This window comes from Microcebus murinus, chromosome 9 (assembly GCF_040939455.1).
Source record: "Microcebus murinus isolate Inina chromosome 9, M.murinus_Inina_mat1.0, whole genome shotgun sequence".
Classification (NCBI taxonomy): domain Eukaryota; kingdom Metazoa; phylum Chordata; class Mammalia; order Primates; family Cheirogaleidae; genus Microcebus; species Microcebus murinus.
Genome location: NC_134112.1, coordinates 53622023 through 53643732, shown reverse-complemented (window position 1 = coordinate 53643732; position 21710 = coordinate 53622023). Strand labels below are relative to the sequence as shown.

Below are 21710 nucleotides of genomic sequence, written 5' to 3'. Positions count from 1 at the left end.
AGCTTGGAATAATTTTTTGCATACATTTAATTTTTTATTATGGCTTCATGCTAAAATACAAATGCTCTTTTTAAAACCATTTTTTAATTTTTAATTTTTATGGGTATATAATAGTTGTATATATTTATAGGGTATATGTGATGTTTTGATACAGGCAGACAATGTGAATTAATCAAATCAGGGTAACTGAGGCATCCATCACCTCAGGCACTTATCATTTCTTTTTGTTAGGAACATCCTAATTTCATTCTTTTAGTTATTTTAAAGTATATCCTAGCTCATTGTTGATTATAGTCACTTTGGTGTGCTATATAGTGGGGCTGGGGATAAATTGGAGATAGTTAATGGGTGCAAAAATATAGTTAGATAGTTAAATGCTATTTTCAAACTTAAAAAAACAATGGAAACTATTCTTTATTGTTTTGTTTCTCATATAACTCTGAAAAAGTACCACTAATGAGTTTAAAAGCAAAATAATTGCAGAGATAAGGAAAGGTGTTATTCAAAGTGTTTAGCAACCTGTATTGCACAAAAAACGACCAATTACAATGGGTATAATGACCAAGGAGAAGAGATAATGGCCCTAGAAGCCAAAAAAGGTGCCCTGTTGTGCTGTGGCATTATGTCACCTCTGGATATAACACATATATAAGGCAATAAAACCAAAAGGAAGAAATTAAAATTTCACTGTGTCTATTTTTAATTATGTAGTACAAGTGTTCATAGAGTACAATATATGTGAAATCTCTTGTTTTTTATCTTACCCTTAAATAATTTCTACCTTTAACGTAAGAACTTGGGAGCTAAAATGTAATTAAGAGAGGTTCCTGATCTCACAAGAATTTTAGAACGAGAAATCAATTTTCTTTGCCATTAGTTTGAAAAAATCATAAATAATTCATGAGAGATAAAATAAAACTGTTCTGAAGTGGGAGGAATATATATAATATATGCATATATATGTATATGTATTTGAACATGCATACACAGTAATAAAATAATATAATAGTTAAAAGATATAAGATTTTATTTTTTGTTTTTTAAACAAATTATTAAATTATTTATTTAATGCTATAAAATTTTAAATATCAATATAAAAGCCTGAACATATAATAAAACATATATACATGGTATTTAAAATTATTTTTGTGCTCCTCTACTGCCATGTAAAAGTAGTTTGTAAAAATTTAGAAATGTATAATTGAAAATTAAAATAAGGGATTTATGGATTTTAGATTTTTACCTTACACTGAACCTATACACTGACATCTGAAAAGAACATTTTAAGATATTGAATTTCATGGAATCACAGAAATTCCTTGTTTTGCTTTCATTTATATTTTTGGAATCTTTGTTCTACATTTATATATTTAATATGTTTGTAGGTGCATTATTTTTTAACCTTTGGTGGAATATATTAATTTCATATTTTAAACATCTAAGCCACTTACAGTTCCTGGCCGTGGATAGGGGACTCTTCCTTGATAAGGCACCCACTGATAGTTGGGACCATCCCTGTGAGCATATGGACCAAGGAACACCCTTCTCACGTCACTCATGCTATACATACACACGGCTGATCCCTTGAAGATGTTACTAAAAAAGAGAGTGAGAATAAAAACATATGTTAATCTTTATATAATAGCAAAAAAAGTTGATGCTAAGATCTTAAATTTCAGACTTTAATTATCTAAACTCGAATATGAATTCTTAGCAATCTCATATAGTATTTGAGATATTTTAGTAACATGTATATATTTCAACAATGTACAAGAGAACTAATTATGATGTCTTAAAAATAGAAGGCATGGATAAAACTGACTTTAGTACTCAGAATGTATGCATTCATATCAAACAGACTACTAAACTTTGATAGGAAAAACAGATATATATGATCTTCTATAAATATTTAATTTTAATATCATATGCAAATCAAAATATAAACTTTGGTTAAGTCTCAAGCATCATTACTGAAACCAGGAAACTTTTTAAAACAGCAAGAATATTTAAGAACTCATTTTATAAACTGAAACTGGTACAAAAATGAATAGTCAATGTCAAATGATTTGTCACATTTTATTATTTTTAATTCCCAAGCCACCAAAAATATTAGATCAATTGACTTTTATGAAGACATTTAAAATCACTGCTTTGTAAAACAGAAAATAGTTTTAAGTTAGTAACTATTTTTCTCAGTTAAAGTAAAGAATTGTAGCAATTATCCCTACCATTTTGCTAAACAAAAAATCGATAATTGAAGTAAACTGGTAGTTTGCCATTGAGCTGCCATGATTTTCATTTTATTTTGCTTATATTAATGTGACTTGAGGAATGTATTTATACAAAGATATTAAACAGTTGTGCATTCTTATCTTTTAACCAATCTCTCCCCATAGAAAATGATATATAAATCAGACCAAATGAAAAACATATGTTTCTAAGAGTTTATTATTAGAAACTGCTCATACAGTTGGTGCCTGGTAGACTGCAAGCTTCCTGAGGGACAAGGCATGCCTGGCTTCTTTTCTGACACATAAATTACACAGCACAAGGCACTTGATAGACAGTAAACCCCAATGAATATTTGTAGAATTTAATAACATTTTCATAATAGAATAAATAGCAAATTACTCACATATTTGAGACATCACAGTTTGTAATGTTTATGTTATGTCCCTTTCCCCATTCATTGTTGTATACTTTGTTCATCTTTGATTAAATCAGCCATCCTTGAAAGACTTGATGGATATTATTTACAACTTTTAAGATACAATGACATACAAATACCCATCCCATTGAAGTAGAGAATTGAAATTATTTTAACCCTAAACCAGTTGCTCTCAAAGTGGTGTTCCCTAGAACAACAGTATTGGGCATCACCTGGGAACTTGTTAGAAATGCAAATTCTTAGGCCTAATCCTATTTGTTTTGAATCAGAAACTCTGGGGGGTTGGCCTCACAATCTGAATTGTATCATGCTCTCTAGTGATTCTGATACATGCTCAAGTCTGAAAACAACTGCACTAAACAATGAAGAAGTAGAAGTGGATTATCATTCATTTAATTTGAGCTTTTCACATCCTTTACTTCAGTCGTTCTGTTTTTATACCAAAGGTGAGAAATATTAAGTATGGAAAATTTCATATAGTTTTAGTAATATGGGTTTCTTAATTTTCATGTGTTATTTTAAAAATTATTAAGTAAAAATGTCCAAACAATTTGTAATTTTAATATTTACAGAGTAAACCAGTGTTGAACATTGAAGCTAATTTTCTCTTTCACCTATCACAGTCACTTGTAGTAGTTTTTCCTTTTGATTTCAAATTATATTATTTAAACATTTTATCCATATCCCAATGCATATCTTACTTTATGTGCATGTAAATATATATATGTTTCTTTCAACAACCCCAGGTAATGTGATCTTTGTATTGAATGTAATAGTCTGGAGGGGAGATGATTGCTGCTTAATTAAGAGCAAGAGATGTGAAGAGGAGGAAGAATAGAAAAAAGAGGAGGGTAAGAAAAAGGGTAAAGAGGAGAGAAGCAGGGAGAGAACGGAGAGGAGAGGGAGATAGAGGAAGGAAAAAGAAAGAGAAAAGTAGGAGAGAGATAAGTAAAGAAGGGGAAATAGGGTTTGCATTTGACATTGTGTAAAAAAGAACACAGGATTAAACCTAGTGTTGATGCAGTGCTCAAATTTTCTTTGTTTATTTTGCTTTTGTTATTTCTTTTTTAGATGGTTATTTTAAAAATCTGTATTACAAGATGGCCAATAAAAAACTAAATGGAGTCTTAAAAAACAGTCAATTTTTAGAAAGGAGAATCTATTTACTGACTTTAAAAGCTTTAAAAATATATAACTAAAACATCCTGACTTGTATTAATAATTTTTAAAAGCACGTAACACAATTTAATCATTTCATTTGCAAACAATCAAGTTTCCCTAAATCTGTAAATTTCTACTTCACTTCCATAGATATGAGCAGGAATGTGTAGCAAATATTCTAAATGTGGAATAGACAGTAATGAGAAGGACCACAGGCTGCTTTGGCACCTCCAGATTTAGTCTCTGGATTCACATGTTAACCATCTGGTCAGAAAGTTCATAACTTATTTCAGTCATCCAAGAATATACAAAACCCAAAGGTTAAAAAAACTCCTTGGTCTTTCAAACATATATTTTCACAAATTATGGGTACTTGGATAGCACCTGAAAACATGAAATATCTATGATAATAAGGAAGTAAAAAGTTATTTACCTGGAAGTTGTAAACACTCCATATACAATTGGATTTTTGGGATCTTTAGAGTTCATTAGGAATACATCCTCTGTTTAAAACAAAATTGGGGAAAGTTGCATTTTTGATTTGTATGGTAAAGTCTGAACAAATGTTCTCTATACAAAAACACTAGCTACTTACGTAATTCATCAAAATGAGTGTCAATGCCATTTGGACCTGGCACGGAGCAAATCAGACGAGCTTTGAGGAATGTTGTCCATTTATTCACCAGACTTCTGTGCCCTCCGAAGTCATTCTGAAAAGAGAGAACACCAGTGTTAGGCATAGTGAATACAAATGATAATTGTAAATATTTCTCTTTTCTTCATATCTTGAGACAAATATAAGATGCAATTTTTTGTCTTTCAAAAGTTCTATAATCATTTTAAATAATTAGACATAAGTACCTCACTTATTACTAAGCTTTTGGTAAAATCATTCACTCAAATTTTATTCAAGGGACTACTCATAACAAATGTGCCTTAAAAATTCACTTCATCAACAGATGAATGGATAAAGAAAATGTGGAATATATTCAAATGGACTACAATTCAGTCAGCCTTAAAAAGAAGGAAATCAACTAGACTAGAGGAATAAATTTTTTTCTTTGACATATATTGCATGATGTGGTGAATATATAAATAATAATGGATTGTACATTTCAAAATCACTAAGGAGTACATTTCAAATGTTCTCACCACAAAAAAAGAAGTATTTGAGGTGGTGAATATGTTAATTAGCTTGATTTAATTATTATGCACTATATTTATAAATCAAAACATCACTTTGTACCTCATAAATATAGACTATAATTTGTCAGTATATAATGAAAAAATAAAAATCAAAAAAAAAAAGAGAAGGAAATCTTGTCATTTGAGATAATATGGATGAACCTAGAGGACATTATATTAAATGAAATAAAGCAGGCACAGAAAGACAAATACTACATGATCTCACTTATATGTGGAATATAAAAAAGTTAAACTCATAGAAGCAGAGAGTGGTGATTATCAGAGTCTGGTGGGAAGGGTTGTGAGATGTTGGTCAAAGAATACAAAATTTCAGTTAGATAGAAAGAGCAAATTCAAGAGATCTATTGTACAATGTCATGAGTATAAATAACAATGAAACTGTATTCTTGGAAACTGTGAAAAGAATAGATTTTAAGTGTTCTCACCACAACGAATGGTAAGTATGGCAGGTAAGATGTTTGTTAATTACCTTGATTTAGCCATTTCACAATGTACAAATATTTCAAAACATCATATTATACACATAATGTATACAATTTTTGTTAATTAAAGTAAATAAATTTTTTTAAAAAATCATTTCACTTTCCATTCCACTCTGCAATTAACAGTTATTACTCATATATTTGTTTTGTTTTGTATAAGTTTCTCTCTCCTACTCACTGTGTATTTCTTGAGATCTGACCTACACAGGCTGGTTTACAGCCAGTGCTCGGTACACAGTAAGCACTCTGTATTTATTGAATGGATAATAAATGCATGCACATGCCCTGAAAGCTATAGTAAAAATATATCTCAAACAAAAGCATTCTGGCATTAAATATTTCATAAGCTTAAAGAGTGTAAGTAATTTATACTTTACAAATAGCACGTTGAGAAAATATTTGTATAACTCTTAAAAAAGGAAATTCATTCCAAAGAAAACATTTTGAGTTTCTTCTCACTTCAAATAAAACCAAGTTTTAACCCAAATATAGCAAGACATTCTATTATGATGGCATGTATTTACTAGCAACCATGTCTTTTAAAATATTATTTGTGTGCTATATTGAAGGAACATGTTCATTTAAAAATAGAGCTGATTTCTATTTTGTTTATATGATTTTATACATTGTAACACAAAAAAACAAGATTTTTAAAATTTTATGATGCTTTCTTACAAAGAAAGAATTTCATTTAAAGACAATTATTGGACCTATTTTCATGATTTTCTTTATTTGAAAGGTGCTTTAACATATACTAACAGTTGACTTTATTCATATTGCATATATACCATACTATCTTCACATTGATGATAATAATTGATCCATAAATGGTTACTGAGTAATTTTTATTTTATATATCTAACATTGTAATGCAATATTACATGATGGTACACCACACAATAAGTGATACACCCCAAATAAGGCTCAGAGCTCCTAATTATGTATGTGTGTATATGTGCACATAGATGCTATAATCAATGTGTAAAACTGGGCTTTATTGTTTTTTCTTTCTTAAATTAATACTTAACATATTCTAGCAACAATAAATATTCATTCAAAACATACAAGTTGTAGGAAATTGTAATTATATTCTCCCAGGTAAAATGAAAACATTCTAGTACTCTGGAGTTTCAAACCAAGATCATTTAATGTAATTGTGAAATAATGCCAGTTACCTCACAACCTCTGCCTGCATGTTTGACTATGTAAAGTTATTCATAACAAACTATAATTTTCAATAATTTTTCCATTTAAATATTTGTCAAAGTTTTAGCTTTTTTATTGTATATGCACATAGATAGAAAATAAAAAGAAGTGAAATTGTGATTGGACAGTGGCATCCTTCTCATTTTTTTCTTTACCTCACCTTGCATATCTGACCTATTCTAGCATGAGTAGCTTTTCCAGAGTGTTCTCCATCTATTGCATTTTCACGGAAGAAAAAATATACTTTGTCATCTTCAGGATTGTCACTCTCTGGGATGAGGTGGGCACTAATGAACCTTGGATCTGGGAGAAAATTATAGCATATGTATTAATTCACAATGTAATAAATAATAGCATCCATTACAGTCTATTTTTACTTTCTCTTAACTCTTATTTGATATATTTCAAGAAACTATTCTTTCCTTAGTCACTTTTTTCAGTACATGTTCACTGCTCTTTATGCTTTATATAAAGTACCTTCCAAATTACCTACTATCGCTAGAAAAATTTATTCATTTTGTTTGGAAAAGTAGGAGTAGGTACACAAATCCGTTGTCTGATCACATATTGCAAATGCATTACCAGATATTAAAATATTTTGCAAACTGTAAGTACTATTGAACATTACTTACCGATGTCATCATTGTTATTCTTCCTTGCAAGCATAAAATAATTTAAATCAAACTACTAATTGGTCTATTTCAGTTTTCAGCAAAGACCAAGTGGGAAGAGAAAAGTGAGATCTACATAAGACAAAATAGCATGTCCTCTCCTGTTTTTCCCCTTCTCAGTAAATGGCATTGTCATTTTACTAGGGACTTCAGGCAAAAAACCCTGGAGTCACCTTTGAATTCTCGCGTTCTCTCATACCCCACATTCTATCTATCAGCATATCCTTATTTATCACCATGTCTTACCACATCCTTCACTGCCTCCTCTTCCCAGGAAACCATTGCCAGCCTGGATTATCAAAATAAATTCCCAATTAGTCTCCTTGTTTCTACCTTACCAACCTTAGTCTCCACGCAACGACCAGAATAAACCTCTTATACATCACCCCCTCTTAAAACCATCCAATATCTATCCAATTCACAATAAAATATAAAATCCTTCCAACAACCAGAGCCATTTATGATCTTGTCCCTGCTGTTTCTCATGCCTTCGCTTCTTACTTATTCTTCCTTCCCTGACTTACTCCCAGCCGGCAATGACAACACCCTTCCTGGTCCTCAGACATGTCAAGCATTGTCAGTCCCAGTCCTGCCTCAGAGTTTACTGCCCTGTGTAATTCTCTGCCCTCAAATATCCTCAAAGCTGGATTCCTATTTTTATCCAGACTTTTGTTCAATTATTGTATTATCATAGATCGATGTTGACTACCTTATCTAAAGCACTGAAAACCTTGCTCTTGGTCATTCTCTCTTTTTTTCCTTGCATTATTTTTCTTCCTAACACTGTTTAATAACTGATATGATACATCTCCCTGTATCTCTATGATCTATCTATCTATCCATTCATCTATCTAATTTTTATTTGCTTATTGTTTTTCTCCCTCATCACCCCAATGGATCATTAGTTTGATGAGAACAAGGACCTGGCATGTTTTGTTTGATGCTGTGACCTTAGAGTTTAAAACATGATGAACAGTCAATGAATATCTGTACAAGGAGGAAAAAAAAAGAACAAAGAGGAAAAATTAGACTGCCTATGTTATGCAGAACGTATATTAGTGATATTTAGAGCCCCACTTCAAAAATAATTTTGTGAGTACCTCGGTAGAGATAGCTGTTGCTTATATGAACTATATAAAAATATATAATAGCTTCATGGCTTTAACATGTAATGTACTATGAAGCTGAATTTATCTCACTGAAAGAATTCAGGACATGGCAGACATTTAAATTCTTACAATGATCTACCTTTATCCTGTGGTGTATTACATTATCAAGGTAATGACAAAATAATATACATATAGGTCAGCACCATTCTTAAGAGACTAGGAAAGAGATCAGAAGCCTGAAACTAGCTGTATCCATATATATATCCAAGTTATTTAGTCCTGATCTTTACACCTGTGAATAATTATCATTATCCTGTGTTCTATGCTTGTAACCTTTTAACGTTTGCTCTGGGACTATGCACTGAGTATATTTCACAGGGCCACACTTTACTATCCTTTTCAGGAAAATTATACAGACTCTGTAAGTAATGTAAAACATATGAAATATTACCTATTCATATTTAAAGTTCAGTGCATCAGTTAACAGGAGTAGAGAATTATAATTTTAAAATAGAATTTCTTGGCGCCAGATCTTTAAAAAAGATACATAAAATAATACATTACTTTAACCTGAATAACTGTTGCAAAGCTTGCTTTTGTTCATAAATTTCTCCTTGTTTATATGTATACATATGTTTAGATGTACATACCTATGAGGAATAGTGAGCAGAATAATTAATGTGACATGTTAGGAGTTATTGTCAAAACTGAAAAATTACTACCACATAAAATTAGCCTCCTAGAAATGTATGTGTTTGCACATGCGTGCACATATGTAACACAAAACTGTATGTGCAGTGACTCAGTTCAGTCACTTGCAACTTTTGTGAGCTTTGGCAAGACTCTTACCACTCTTATCTCTTATCTCTCATCTCTCAGGTGCCTAATTTTCAAATTAGGTTTATTTCCAATTGAGTTACTTCAAACTGGGTTTTATTCATCTTGTTTTTCACACATAGTTCATATAAAAAAGTTTTTTTAAGCTTAAGGCATGTGAAACAACTTTGTAAAATGTTAACCAGTGTATTATATTATTATCGGTATTATGATACCGAAAGGAAGCCTCTATCACATGCTGAACTTGGGTACCTCATTATAATCCAACTATATAATTAAAATAAAATATCATACATTCTTCTGCCTCTGGAACAGTGGAAGAAGAATTTGTTCTACTATCACCTCCCAAATTAGTGTACTTGTTCATACAGACACTTGGATAACTTAAAGAATTTCAAGTAATTAAATCCAACTACCTTTTATTATTAGATCCCAAATACGTACAAGATATCATGTAAAGACAGAATGAATAATACATTCCTCATTCTCAGAAAGCAACAATTTAGCAAAAGCCATGTTAGTAGCACAAAACTGACTACAAAGAAAATGATATTTTATATTTATAGATTCTTATGTTCTCTAAACTTGGTGTCTGGGCCTGAGAGAAAGTATTATCAATTAACTGTAGGATAATTATTATCTTACAAATGTGGACTCTAGTGGAAAATAACTGAGTCAACTTGTCAAGTACATTCATTATCCAGGGGACTTCAATTTCAGTCTCTTCTTCAAAATCTGATTCTATAAACATGGAATTTCTCAGGTGTAGCCAAAAACCAAAAGTACACATATAAATCGAAAGCTAAATTTATTAATGTAGAACAAAAACACTGTCAATTTAATGTAATCTGTCTTCAAGAAATTTACATTCTATCTTAGACTTGGAAAAACATTTTCTCATTTCTAAATAAAATAGCACTAAATTTTAGTTGATTTCTTCCAAAAATTTAAAAGGAGCCATTTTTCTAACATTTCACATTTAGAAAATCTTTTCTTTGGTCAAAACCTCTGCATACTATACATTTTCTGCTTCAATTCCACAAATTTTGTCTTCCCCATCCTCCTTCCATTCTGTCCTTTTACCTCTCTCTCTTATTCTTTTAGTACATCAGTCTGACTGATGAATCTCCTCTTTTATCTAACCTTAACATTCTAATTAGTCATTTAAGTTGTTTTCCATATAATCTTCAAATTTCTTGGCCACCTGAATCTCCACTGTACCTACCTTATAAAACTCCAGAACTTATTTCCTTTGTCCCTCTACCTAAGCAAGGATGAAGGAGGCCATATAATTTTAGCAAATGGATTTGCTTTAAATTCAAGCTATTTTTCTTAAGCAAGAACCCTGGTGTTGCAAAGGAAAATGTTTTATTTGCTTCCAGTGGTTCAATATAGATTTATTATAAGCAACTGTTTAAAAGCACCCTGATTTCCTCAAATCAACAATTGTACCATCTCTTACTTTACTCTCCAAAGATTGCCTTATCAGCTGTACTGATAAATCCAGCAACATTTAGTAATAATAACTCCTTCCTTTTCCTTTCCTCACCTCCAAATTTCTCTTTTCTTTCTCTCTGTAGAAGAATAATCTCCCTTTATTGCTAAATCTAAGGCTTCTTTCTATGTGTTCTCAATCCAATATACTTCAGACTACAGCTCAAGTAACTTTCTCTATTCTTTTTGCAATCATTCACCATTTATATTTTCATTTACCATATATGTGCTAAGCATTAACCTTGTGGATTGTGGAAGATTAGGGAATTTTAAGGTGAAGTACTTTCTATCTACACGGTGGTTACTGTCTGCAAGGACATTCTAACAATTAAACAGAACAATTATTAAACATCACAAAAAGAACCAAAAATAAGAGTTTGCAAACAATACAGTGGGTCAAATAGTAGTTCTACTTCCAGCATCTCTTGTATTATCCTGGATGAAGCCGGAACCCATTCTACTAAGTGAAGTGCCACAAGAATGGAAAAACAAGCACCACATGTACTCACCATCAAATCGGTATTAATTGATCAACACTTATGTGCACATATAGTAGCAACATTCATCAGGTGTAGGGCAGGTGGGAGGGGGGAGAAAGGGTTGAGTATATACACACCTAATTGGTGCAGTGTGCACCGTCTGGGGGATGGACAGGCTTGTGGCTCTGACTTGGGCGAGGCAAAGGGAAATATGTAACCTAAACATTTTTATCCCTGTAATATGCTAAAATTAAAAAAATATATATATAAAACAAAACAAAAACAATGTAGTGGGGAATAGTACACTAAAGAAATGCACTTGAAGGAATTAGTGTAAGTTTTCTCAGAAGACATGAAATATACTTTAAGACCTAAAGAAAAAACAGGATTGTCTCAGATAAAAGGAACATATCTGCAAGATCACAGAAACAGCAGAGAAAGTTGTACACACAGAGAATAGTCTATGAAGAGGGAGGTTGTCAGAAATGATGACAGAAAACTAAGCAAAGGCCAGATATGAAAGAAGTCATGTTCAGGAGTATATTTGTCCTACTGGCTCTGGGGGAAACCACTGAAGTGTTTTAAACCTGGTAATGATATTATCAGGTATCTATTTTAGGAAGATCACTCTGGCTGCTGCAGAGAAAACAAAATAAACAGTGAGGCAAGAATGAGGGCAGGCAGAAAGCCTGGGGGCTATCACAGAAACACAAGTGAGAAATGACCTGACTGGACCAGTAGGGGACAATGAGTATAGAGAAGGGGAACACATGAAGGGAAAATTTAAAAGAGAATCATTGATAAGATGTTGAATGTAAGGAATAGTGAGAAAAAATCATAAAAAATGAAGAAACTTCTGATTTGAACAACTGGTTGGAGAGGAGTCATTTACTGAGATAGGGAACAGGTGAGCAGGGGTAGATTGGAGCGTGGGGAAGGAAGCTGAGCCCTGATTAGTACATCTTTAGTGAGAGGGTTGTGAAGTTTCATAGGACATGAATAAAAGAGTTCAGGAAAGAAATGTGGGCTAGAGCTGAAGTTGTCAGAAATTGAGCCAGTGGAGCCATCAGGAAGGTATAGAGTAAAAAGAAAAAAGAGAAAAGACCCTAAGACCCTGAGAAAAGTGAGGGAAAGTAGAACGAATTCTAGCAAGTGGGGAGTAGCAGAAATGACGGGAAGAAGTTATTTCTTCCTTCGATTTTTAATCTATTATTTTTTAATGAGTCTGTCTCTGTGTGAAATATTTATTTTTAAAATTTCTTTATCCTGGGGGCGGGGGGGGGGGGGAACAACCACCCTGGCACCAACACTCTATTCCAGGTGTCCTCAAACTACAGCCCGCCGGCCACGTGTGGCCCGCAGAGGACATTTATCTGGCCCACCAGGTGTTTTTGCAGCCAGCTGCCTGTCCTGCTTAGCAGCCACTAGTCCTGGGCCCACAATGCGCATGTGTGGAATGTGCCCCGAACTCTCCAAAGGTCCGAGGAACAGTGAACTGGCCCCCTGTTTAAAAAGTTTGAGGACCCCTGCTGTATTCTGTAGAATCTTGTGATTTCTTGCATTCATTAAACCATAAGCCTTCTTGAACTGATACACCACTTTCTATTCAATTCTTTACTATCTAGCTTTTTGCGTCTTTCACTACTATTTTATTGGCAATCATGAGGAACTGTCAAATCATAAAATAGATTTTTATACTCACCCTCCTTTCATTGTCTTCAGCCATTGGCACAATAAAATACTCTTGTCTTCCTAAAATTTTCATTGCTTTTTCTGGCTTCTTGTGGTTTTTATGACCCTGAACCAGAATTGTCAATTATCTAACCTTTACTATTTCATTTATGACTTCTATTTCCTTTTTTCTAAATCCCTAGATATACATACTTCCTAAATTTTTCTTTGGGTAGCTTTTATTTTCTTTGACTCTTAAAAATGAAATCATCTCCTAGTATTTATTCTATTATTTCAATATTCTTAATTTTCTTATATTTGTTTATTTCTCTCTGGGAATTTATTCATTGCTATAGCTTCAAGTATTACCAACCTATATCAGCCTTCCTTTTTTTTTCTTAGATCCAATTCTGCATTTCAACATTCTGGCTAAAAATTTCTACCTAGATATCTCACTGCAACTTTAATTCATCAGACCTAGTAAGAAACTCATAAAGTTTCCTTTCAAAACTGTTTCTGCTCCTACCTTTCTCATTTTGGCCAATGTCATCATAAAGTCCTAGATATAAAATGTTATTTTACCTTAAATATTTTGTATCTCTTGCAGGATTTATTTTTTGTCTCCTAAATTTATTACCAAATCTATTTCTATTGTTTTCACTTCCTTTTCTTGTTTTATGGTGTTAATGTTGCCAGCACAATTCATATCCTTATTACTTTACAGTAATATTTTTGGAATAATATAACTGGTCTTATAGCTGTATTATCTATTTCTTCTGAGCTATTCATACAGTGCAACAGAGAAAGTACAAATGCATTTATAAAATATATTTTTCTGAACAGATTTCAGGTATCACAGATATGAGAAATTAACATAAATTAAGATGTAACAAACAAAAAGAACAACACTGATGCTACTCTGAGTCAGTACTAAGGCTAAAAGTACATATCACATTGACTAATACATATATTTGAAGAGGGTCACAATTTTGGCTTGAAGTTTTCTAGCACAAGAGGAAAATGTGAAACCATGTTAGTTACATTATTCATAGTGTATCTAATATAGAAAATAAACTTAGGGAAATTAGTTTGTCATTCACAAATTAACATTGACATATCTTTCTTTTAATCTATACGATTAAAATAACAGAAAACATTTCTCTCCATTTTATGTAACTAAAACTAATGTATATATTGGAGATCAGAGATTTCCATTGTCCTGAGAAACTACAAGCAATTAATCAGCCGACATTGTTCAACAGAGACAGTCTAATCCTCTTGCAAGACCACATGTCACACAAACATTGCTGCTCAAACTACTGAGGCTGGACTTGGAAACTCTCTGTCATCCATTGTATTCAACGGACATTGTACCAACTGACTACCACCTCTCCCAGGCTTTGGACCACTTCTTGCAAGCAAAAATATTCAATTCTCAACAAGCCGTGGAAAACGCCTTTGGTGATTTCACTGCCACTCACTCTCCAGGCTTCTTTGCTGCTGCCATAAACTACCTACCGTTAAGATGCCAAAACTGTGTTGATAGTTTCAGCACAGACTTTGATTAATTGTACTGCTTCTTGTTTTAGATATAATATACTAAACTTTTGATTTGAAATCAGACATTTTGTATTTAATGATCTAATATTGTTCAGTTACTCCCATCAAATGGCAAGCAGCAATGAAAAACCCAAACCCACTAGTTAGGTTTTCTTTTTAAACATGTGTCCTGTATTTTGCCCACTTTTTAACAGTGTTGTTTGATTATTTCTTGCTGATTTGCTTGAGTTATTTATAGATTCTGGTTATTAGTCCTTTATCGGATATATAGCATGCAAATATTTTCTCCCATTCTATTTTCTCCCATTCTGTAGGTTGCCTATTTGCTCTATTGATTGTTTCCTTGGCTGTGCAGAAGCTTTTTAAATTAATCAAGTCCCACTTAAATTAATCAAGTCCCTCATTTATTTTTGTTGTTGCTATGATTGCCTTTAGGTTCTTCTTCATAAATTCTTTGCCTAGGCTAATATCTATAAGAGTTATTCTAACATTTTCTTCTAGAATTCTTATATTTCATGCCTTAAGTTTAAGTCTGCTATCCATCATGAATTAATTTATGTGAGTGGTGAGAGGTGCAGATCTTGTTTCAGTCTTCTACAGGTGGCTATCCAATTTTCCCAGCACCATTTATTGAATAGGGATTATTTTCCTGAGTACATGTTTTTGTCTGCTTCATCAAAGATCAGAAGGCAATATGAGGATGGTTTTATATCTGTGTTCTCTGTTCTGATCCAGTGGTCTATGTGTCTGTTTTTGTATCATTACCATGATGTTTTGGTTACTATCACCTTGTAGTATAGCTTGAAGTCTGGTAAAGTGATGCCTTCCAATTTGATTTTTTTTTTTTTTCTTAAGGTTGCTTTGGCTATTCGGGGTCTTTTCTGATTCCATATGAAGCAAAGAATTATTTTTTCTAGATATGCAAAAAATTATGTTGGTATTTTAATGGGGATTGCATTGAATCTGTAGATCACTTTGGTTAGTGTCGCGCCCGCCTCGCCAGCAAGGAAGACGCGGCAACTGGAGTTCTTCTGACAGTGCTTTAATGGGGTTCCCTTTAGACTTACATGATGTGGAAGACCCTGAGCACAAGCTCTCACACACTTATATACTCTAAGGAAGGAGGGAAGTGATGGGGATAGGTTAAAAGCGCGCGAGGGTTATTACTGATAGGCCAAGCTAAGATCCTTCATATGCATACTTATAGAACAGGCCAGGACTTACTCTGCGCATGCGCTGAACTTGTTTACTACAGGCGGGCCACCGGAAATCGGCGCCATCTTGTAATGGCGTTGTCACCGCGCCCCACATCTCCCCCTGTTTTATTAATTTAATGAGAGCTGAGCAACCGTTCAGCACCGTCCTTCGACCGTGCGATCAAGGTTGCAGAGCCTCACTTCCACCAGCAACCACCTTACCTCATGCAATGAGGAAAACTCGGAGGTGTGCAAAGGCTGGCTGTGGGATAGGAGACATGCCTTATCTGGTGCAATGGGAGAAATCCCTCAGAGTGCAAAGGCCATGTCTGCCAAAATACCTGGGGGTAGGAGCGCGTGCAACCCAAAACTAGGCTAACTCTTAAGCATGGTCAACCACACCTGTGTAGGCTGTCCCAGTTCAAGTGCAGCAAATGCCTGTGCCAATACCACATGGTCCCTCTGTCTCTGGGCCTGCAGCCTACAGATGGCCCACAGCCCGCCGCCAGCCGCAGCAAGCAGCAAGACGGCCGTGGCTGCAAGACCGAAACAGAGTCATAGAGCTAGGAGCTTTAACAGAAACAGGAATGTATCTAGGCAAGCGGGTAACAATGGCAGAGGGGTGAGACGTGGCATTCTAACACAATGTATAATTGCACGTATTAGAGGAACAGTTCACATGTGTACCAGAGGGTTTTTCCGTGGATACCACCCAGATAAACGGGGGCCAAACACAGACAGGTGTAGGGGCAAAGGTCGAGTTTCGCCCTCCCGCAATCACCCTCACAGAAGCTTCAAAAGAGTCGCTAAGATTCCATGCGAAACTAGCATTCCCTGCCATACCCCCAGCCACCAATGGACAGGGGGGCCAAGTCCGTGCAGCTTCCGTTAACCCCACACAAAACACAAAGTCCCCTTCAAGGAGAAGGATCTATTTCCCTCCAGTTAAGCAGGGAGCTCACGGGCTCTCAATAACAGTAGGCGGGGGAAAACTGATGCGTCATGTGTCACAGGCAACGGCAGGGGAAGCACTGACAGGATCCCCCAGCGTGGCTCCGCTGCCATACTCGCGATCATCCATACTGTCGTCAGGAGGAGTAGCCACTGGGTCCCCATGCTGCTCTGGAGGCTGCTGCACCGTTCTAGTCAGCCGCGTGGGCACCCAGATGGGATTGTCCTGGTCCAGTAGTCAAGCAGGCCCTTGTTGTATTAGGGAATGAGAGAAACATTTTCCTCATATCGCGGGGCCTGATAAACGAGCTCCCGCTGACTTGTTTTGGTCTGGCTCCTCCCTATCATTACTCTGAGTATCCTCAGCTGAACAACATCTACCGCTTCATTTATTCCTACCACATTACTTGTATCGCTAATCACATCTTTTTGAATTTTGTCATCTTTTTCCAATTTCTCTTGGCTGTCTTCCTTTTTAAGTCCAACTTCACTATCAACTGCCTGAATATCTGCCTCATTTTCTCCAGTCTCTTGAGAAACTAAATCTATTGTTTGAATGGCAGTATCTTTAATTTCTTCAGATTTTACATTTCTTTCTCTCCCTTTTCTTCTTTCTCTCCCTTTTCTTCTTTCTCTCCCTTTTCTTCTTTGCTCTGACTCTCGCTCCGGCGTTCTGGCTCTGGCTCTGGCTCTGGCTCTCACACCTGCCTTGGTCAGCAAAGGTCCGAATTCGGTTCCGTCCCACGCGTCAGTTCTGAACTCTACCTCTATCGAGGTCGTCTTCCGCTGGTGCCTCAAAGTTGTTTCAAGTCCCGGGTTTCGGCACCACTTGTCGCGCCCGCCTCGCCAGCAAGGAAGACGCGGCAACCGGAGTTCTTCTGACAGCGCTTTAATGGGGATTGCTTAACTGGTTACATGCGGAAGACCCTGAGCACAAGCTCTCACACACTTATATACTCTAAGGAAGGAGGGAAGTGATGGGGATAGGTTAAAAGCGCGCGAGGGTTATTACTGATAGGCCAAGCTAAGATCCTTCATATGCATACTTATAGAACAGGCCAGGACTTACTCTGCGCATGCGCTGAACTTGTTTACTACAGGCGGGCCACCGGAAATCGGCGCCATCTTGTAATGGCGTTGTCACCGCGCCCCACAGGTTAGTACAGAGCACGATCTGGTTTTCCATTTGTTTACATCCTCTCTGATTTCCTTCTTCAGTGTTTCTTAGTGCTGCAGAGGTCTTTAATCTCCTTGGTTAAATATATTCCTAGATATTTTATTTTCTTTGTTGCTATAATGAAAGGTATTGAGTCTTTGATTTGATTTGCAGCTTGATTGTTGTTGGCACATATGAATGTTACTGATTTGTGTACATTGCTTTTGTAACCCGAGACTTTGCTGAATTTATTTATCAATTTCAGGAGTCTCTTGGCAGAATCTTTGGGGTTTTCTAGATATAAGATCCTATTGTCAGCAAACAGTGATAGTTTGACCTTTTCTTTCCTTATTTGGATACTCTTGATTTCCTTCTCTTGCAGGATTGCTCTGGCTAGGACTTCTAGCACTATGCTGAACAGAAGTGGTGACAGTGGACAACCTTGTCTGGTTCCAGTTCTATGTTAAAGCGTAAAGTACCTATTTTTAGTGTCTAGATACTAATTCTTGATTTGAACAGGGCCAAGCCCACTGAAACTAATAAACAGATCTTTTAATAATGTAAACAGTTACAGCACCCCTATATGCCTTCCCACATTCAAAAGTTCTCTGCTCTAAGTTCACAACATTCCAAAGGCAATGATTTAATAAAATCTTTTTGAAATCAATTTGAAAAGATTTCTTGTGATGTGAAGCATCACATTGTGGATGTGTATTAAAAGTTGAACATCAAAAGAAAGTGACAAAATCCATTTAAGGAAGATCAAAGTGCATTAATTTTGCTAGCATAAAACTGCAATGTAAACACCATGAAAGGTAAACAGAGTTGCAAAGGATTTTCTCATTTGGATAGCTTAAATGATATGCCTTTGGGGAAGAAATTTTGTCTTTACAGATACTGTGGCACTTTTGCAATGCCCTGAGCATATGGTGGGAACTGAACGAATAATCACATTTAATAATCTTGGGCCAATGCTATCATGTGAAGCATGGAATCTTTAGTCATGATAATAGCAATAAACACTGAGTAAATTACACCATTCTTCTCTCTTTCCCTTTATCTCCTTTCCCACCCCCTTGACATTCTTCCACACCTCGTCCCACAGATGGCAGTTCTTACAAAATTCACGTTTGAGCACCACCTGCCACTTGTAACAGTACCACTCTGTTGAAATATTTTTAGCAGCTGCAAATTAAACTGTCCTTCAGGTGCAATCTTACACTTAATGAAAATGACACCTTGGCACAGGACATGCGGCTGCACTTATGATTCATTTGGCAGCTTAAGCATATTTAAATAATGAACACATTCTGCTGCTCTCAGCATTAGCATCAATCTGAATCTCTAGTACAGCAACATTTTGACCAGCTTTTGGCTAGAACTATCCCTTCCACCAACAGGTCCTACCCCAAAGGACAGGAATAGAAATATTTTTCTGAAAATGAATTAAATTTATAGAATGATGAATTAAGGCTTTTGGAGTACTTGTAAATTTAAAAGTGAGGATATGTATTGGTTTTCCGGGACATAAATTATATAATTGTATAAAACGGTAAAAGTAATAGTTATAAACTTTCTTGCACATGTACTGCAAGGCTAGTTTCACACCATGAAATGCTCAGACAATCCCTTTTAAAACATGTTAAAGCTTCCAGAGCAGAGTAGGACTATAACTTCGATGCAGAAAAACAACCCAGATTACTTATATTGCTCCGAATCAATGGCAACACCATCTATGCAAGCAAAACGAAGGCTTTAAACTGTAGATAGTTCACAAAATATACATAGACACTCTCATTTTCGTCCCACTTGAAATATGATTCCATTGACATTCTATTTGTGAAGGAGAACCCTTTGAAAAACAAACATAAAAAGAAGCAAGTCCTTCCTTCATTGTACATATATAAAAACTGTTCTGTGATAAGAGTTAGAGAAAATGGGTAGAAACCAGGCTTCTCCCACTCAATAGATTTTGAACTTCAAAAAATTAATACCAACTAGCCTCAGTTTTCTTGTCTGTTAGAAAACACTTGTCTTTGAGGAGTGTCAGGAGAATTAATTAGGATATATATATATACACACACAGAGAGACACCTAATCATGTATACTCAGTGTATCACAGGCCTTCACAATTGCTAGCTGTTACTAATTATAACACTTTATAAAACTTTGGTAAATATCCTATAAAATATATATATGTAAAAGTTAATGGTAATATAAATTTAGATTGCTAGTGAAATCAAGTTGAAACAATAACTAGCTGATAAGCAAGTTATAAACCTGTTGAAGTCAACTGGGATAAACAAAGACTAATTGTAAACAATGCAAATTGTAAAACTCTATTAATATTTCCAATATCACAGCCTCAGGCTTTGAAACACTTGCAAGATAACTAGCTGGGAAATTGGTAACGGGGAGCACTCATCCCAGGATGACGGCCAGCACACCAGGTTGGCAGCCATAGTAACTGGTTTCTTCCTCTTTCAGCTGTGCCACAACATACGGGAAAACAAAAGACCCAAAGAATCAATAGACCATGAATGGGAACTTCCAGCACATTAAGAATGCGGGGAATGCAGCATAAGGTCATCTCACATTCTTAGCTAACAGCCTAAGCACAGTAGATATATCATTTTTGGCTGTGGAATAGAAAAACCTCTGGCTGCCAAGGAACAGGCCTGGAAAAACTTCTGATGCTTAGCTGGCTGGGAAGCTGTGAATAGCCTTTGGAATAGTTTAACCCCAAGAAAGGTTCAAGATCATCTCAGGAGGGAGAAAAAGGCTGATTAGAATGAAAGAGAAACAGAGAAGTTAAGTGAGAATACTAGGTAGGGTTTATTGCACCCTTCCCTTGTTCCTTATATACATTATATAACCCACACTCATCCCAGAAAGAAATCCTGAGATTAAGACCCAGCAAATGTTCAAGGTACAAACTAGTAACTGGCAAAGCATGACAAGAGCTGAGTTCTTTCCATGATATCCAGCTGCATCAAGTGTTTACACCTATGTATTTTGCAATATGTCTCTAAGTTGCATGTGCTTGCACACTATTTTGATTATTTGATTGACTAATTTAATAAAGAGACTTTTGAACATTAATGAAAAAATAGTGGAAAAGCTTGCTACTCTCTATTGCTACAAAATAAGGCTATTTGAATTAAATGGTCATAACCAAAACAAACTGTCCACGGCTTTCCTCAGCTGAAGGCAAGTTACTGAAGAGGAAGTTAAAGCCTTTGAGATGTTGGATTTGCAAGAATAAACACATGAAGTGACCACAAACATCACTACAGGGTGTGGTGCCCTCAAGTCTGCATGTCAAATTAAATTAATTACCTTGTTTCTCTTATTCAAAACTGCCTCTGAGGAGAACATGTTTTTTTCTACTTTCATCCTTTTTGGTTTCATCTCCTGTATCTATTTAATCAGCAATTTCTATCAGTTCTCTCTTAACATATTTTTGAGAGTATTTTCCCCTCACTTCTTTTGTCTTATTTAAAGTCACCTCATCTCCCTCCTATACTATTAATATGTCCTCTTAAAAGAGCTGCCTGCTTTAAATCATTCTTCTTCCAAATCAACACTTCACAATATCGGGGTTGTGTATTTCTAAGTACACACTTAATTTTTCTTGTTGGTTTTCCATTTGCCACGCCATTAAATTCAGACTCCCCTAAAAGGGTTTCCAGGTCTGTACTACCCACCCCTCACATACAATTCTGGGTTTGCTTCACGTTGAATTTCCCTCTGTGTGCTCCTATCACATCGCTCTGGATTCTCAAAACTTTCATTCTTAAATTACTTCATTTATGCAGATTTCTCTACCAAGAATCATGACAATTTTTCAGGACCCTTTTCAA

At 35.1% G+C, this 21710-nt stretch overlaps 1 protein-coding gene across 1 annotated transcript in view; it reads right to left on the bottom strand.

Moving 5' to 3' along the window:
* The window catches only part of SEMA3A (semaphorin 3A), a 217340-nt gene that overhangs the window by 38393 nt on the left and 157237 nt on the right, over window positions 1-21710 (bottom strand). The window contains exons 8-11 of the mRNA XM_076006470.1: window positions 6884-7026; window positions 4425-4539; window positions 4263-4332; window positions 1452-1596 (exon numbers count right to left, since the gene is read on the bottom strand). Coding sequence (XP_075862585.1) covers window positions 1452-1596; window positions 4263-4332; window positions 4425-4539; window positions 6884-7026 — 473 coding nt within the window. The remainder of the gene's footprint in view (window positions 1-1451; window positions 1597-4262; window positions 4333-4424; window positions 4540-6883; window positions 7027-21710) is intronic.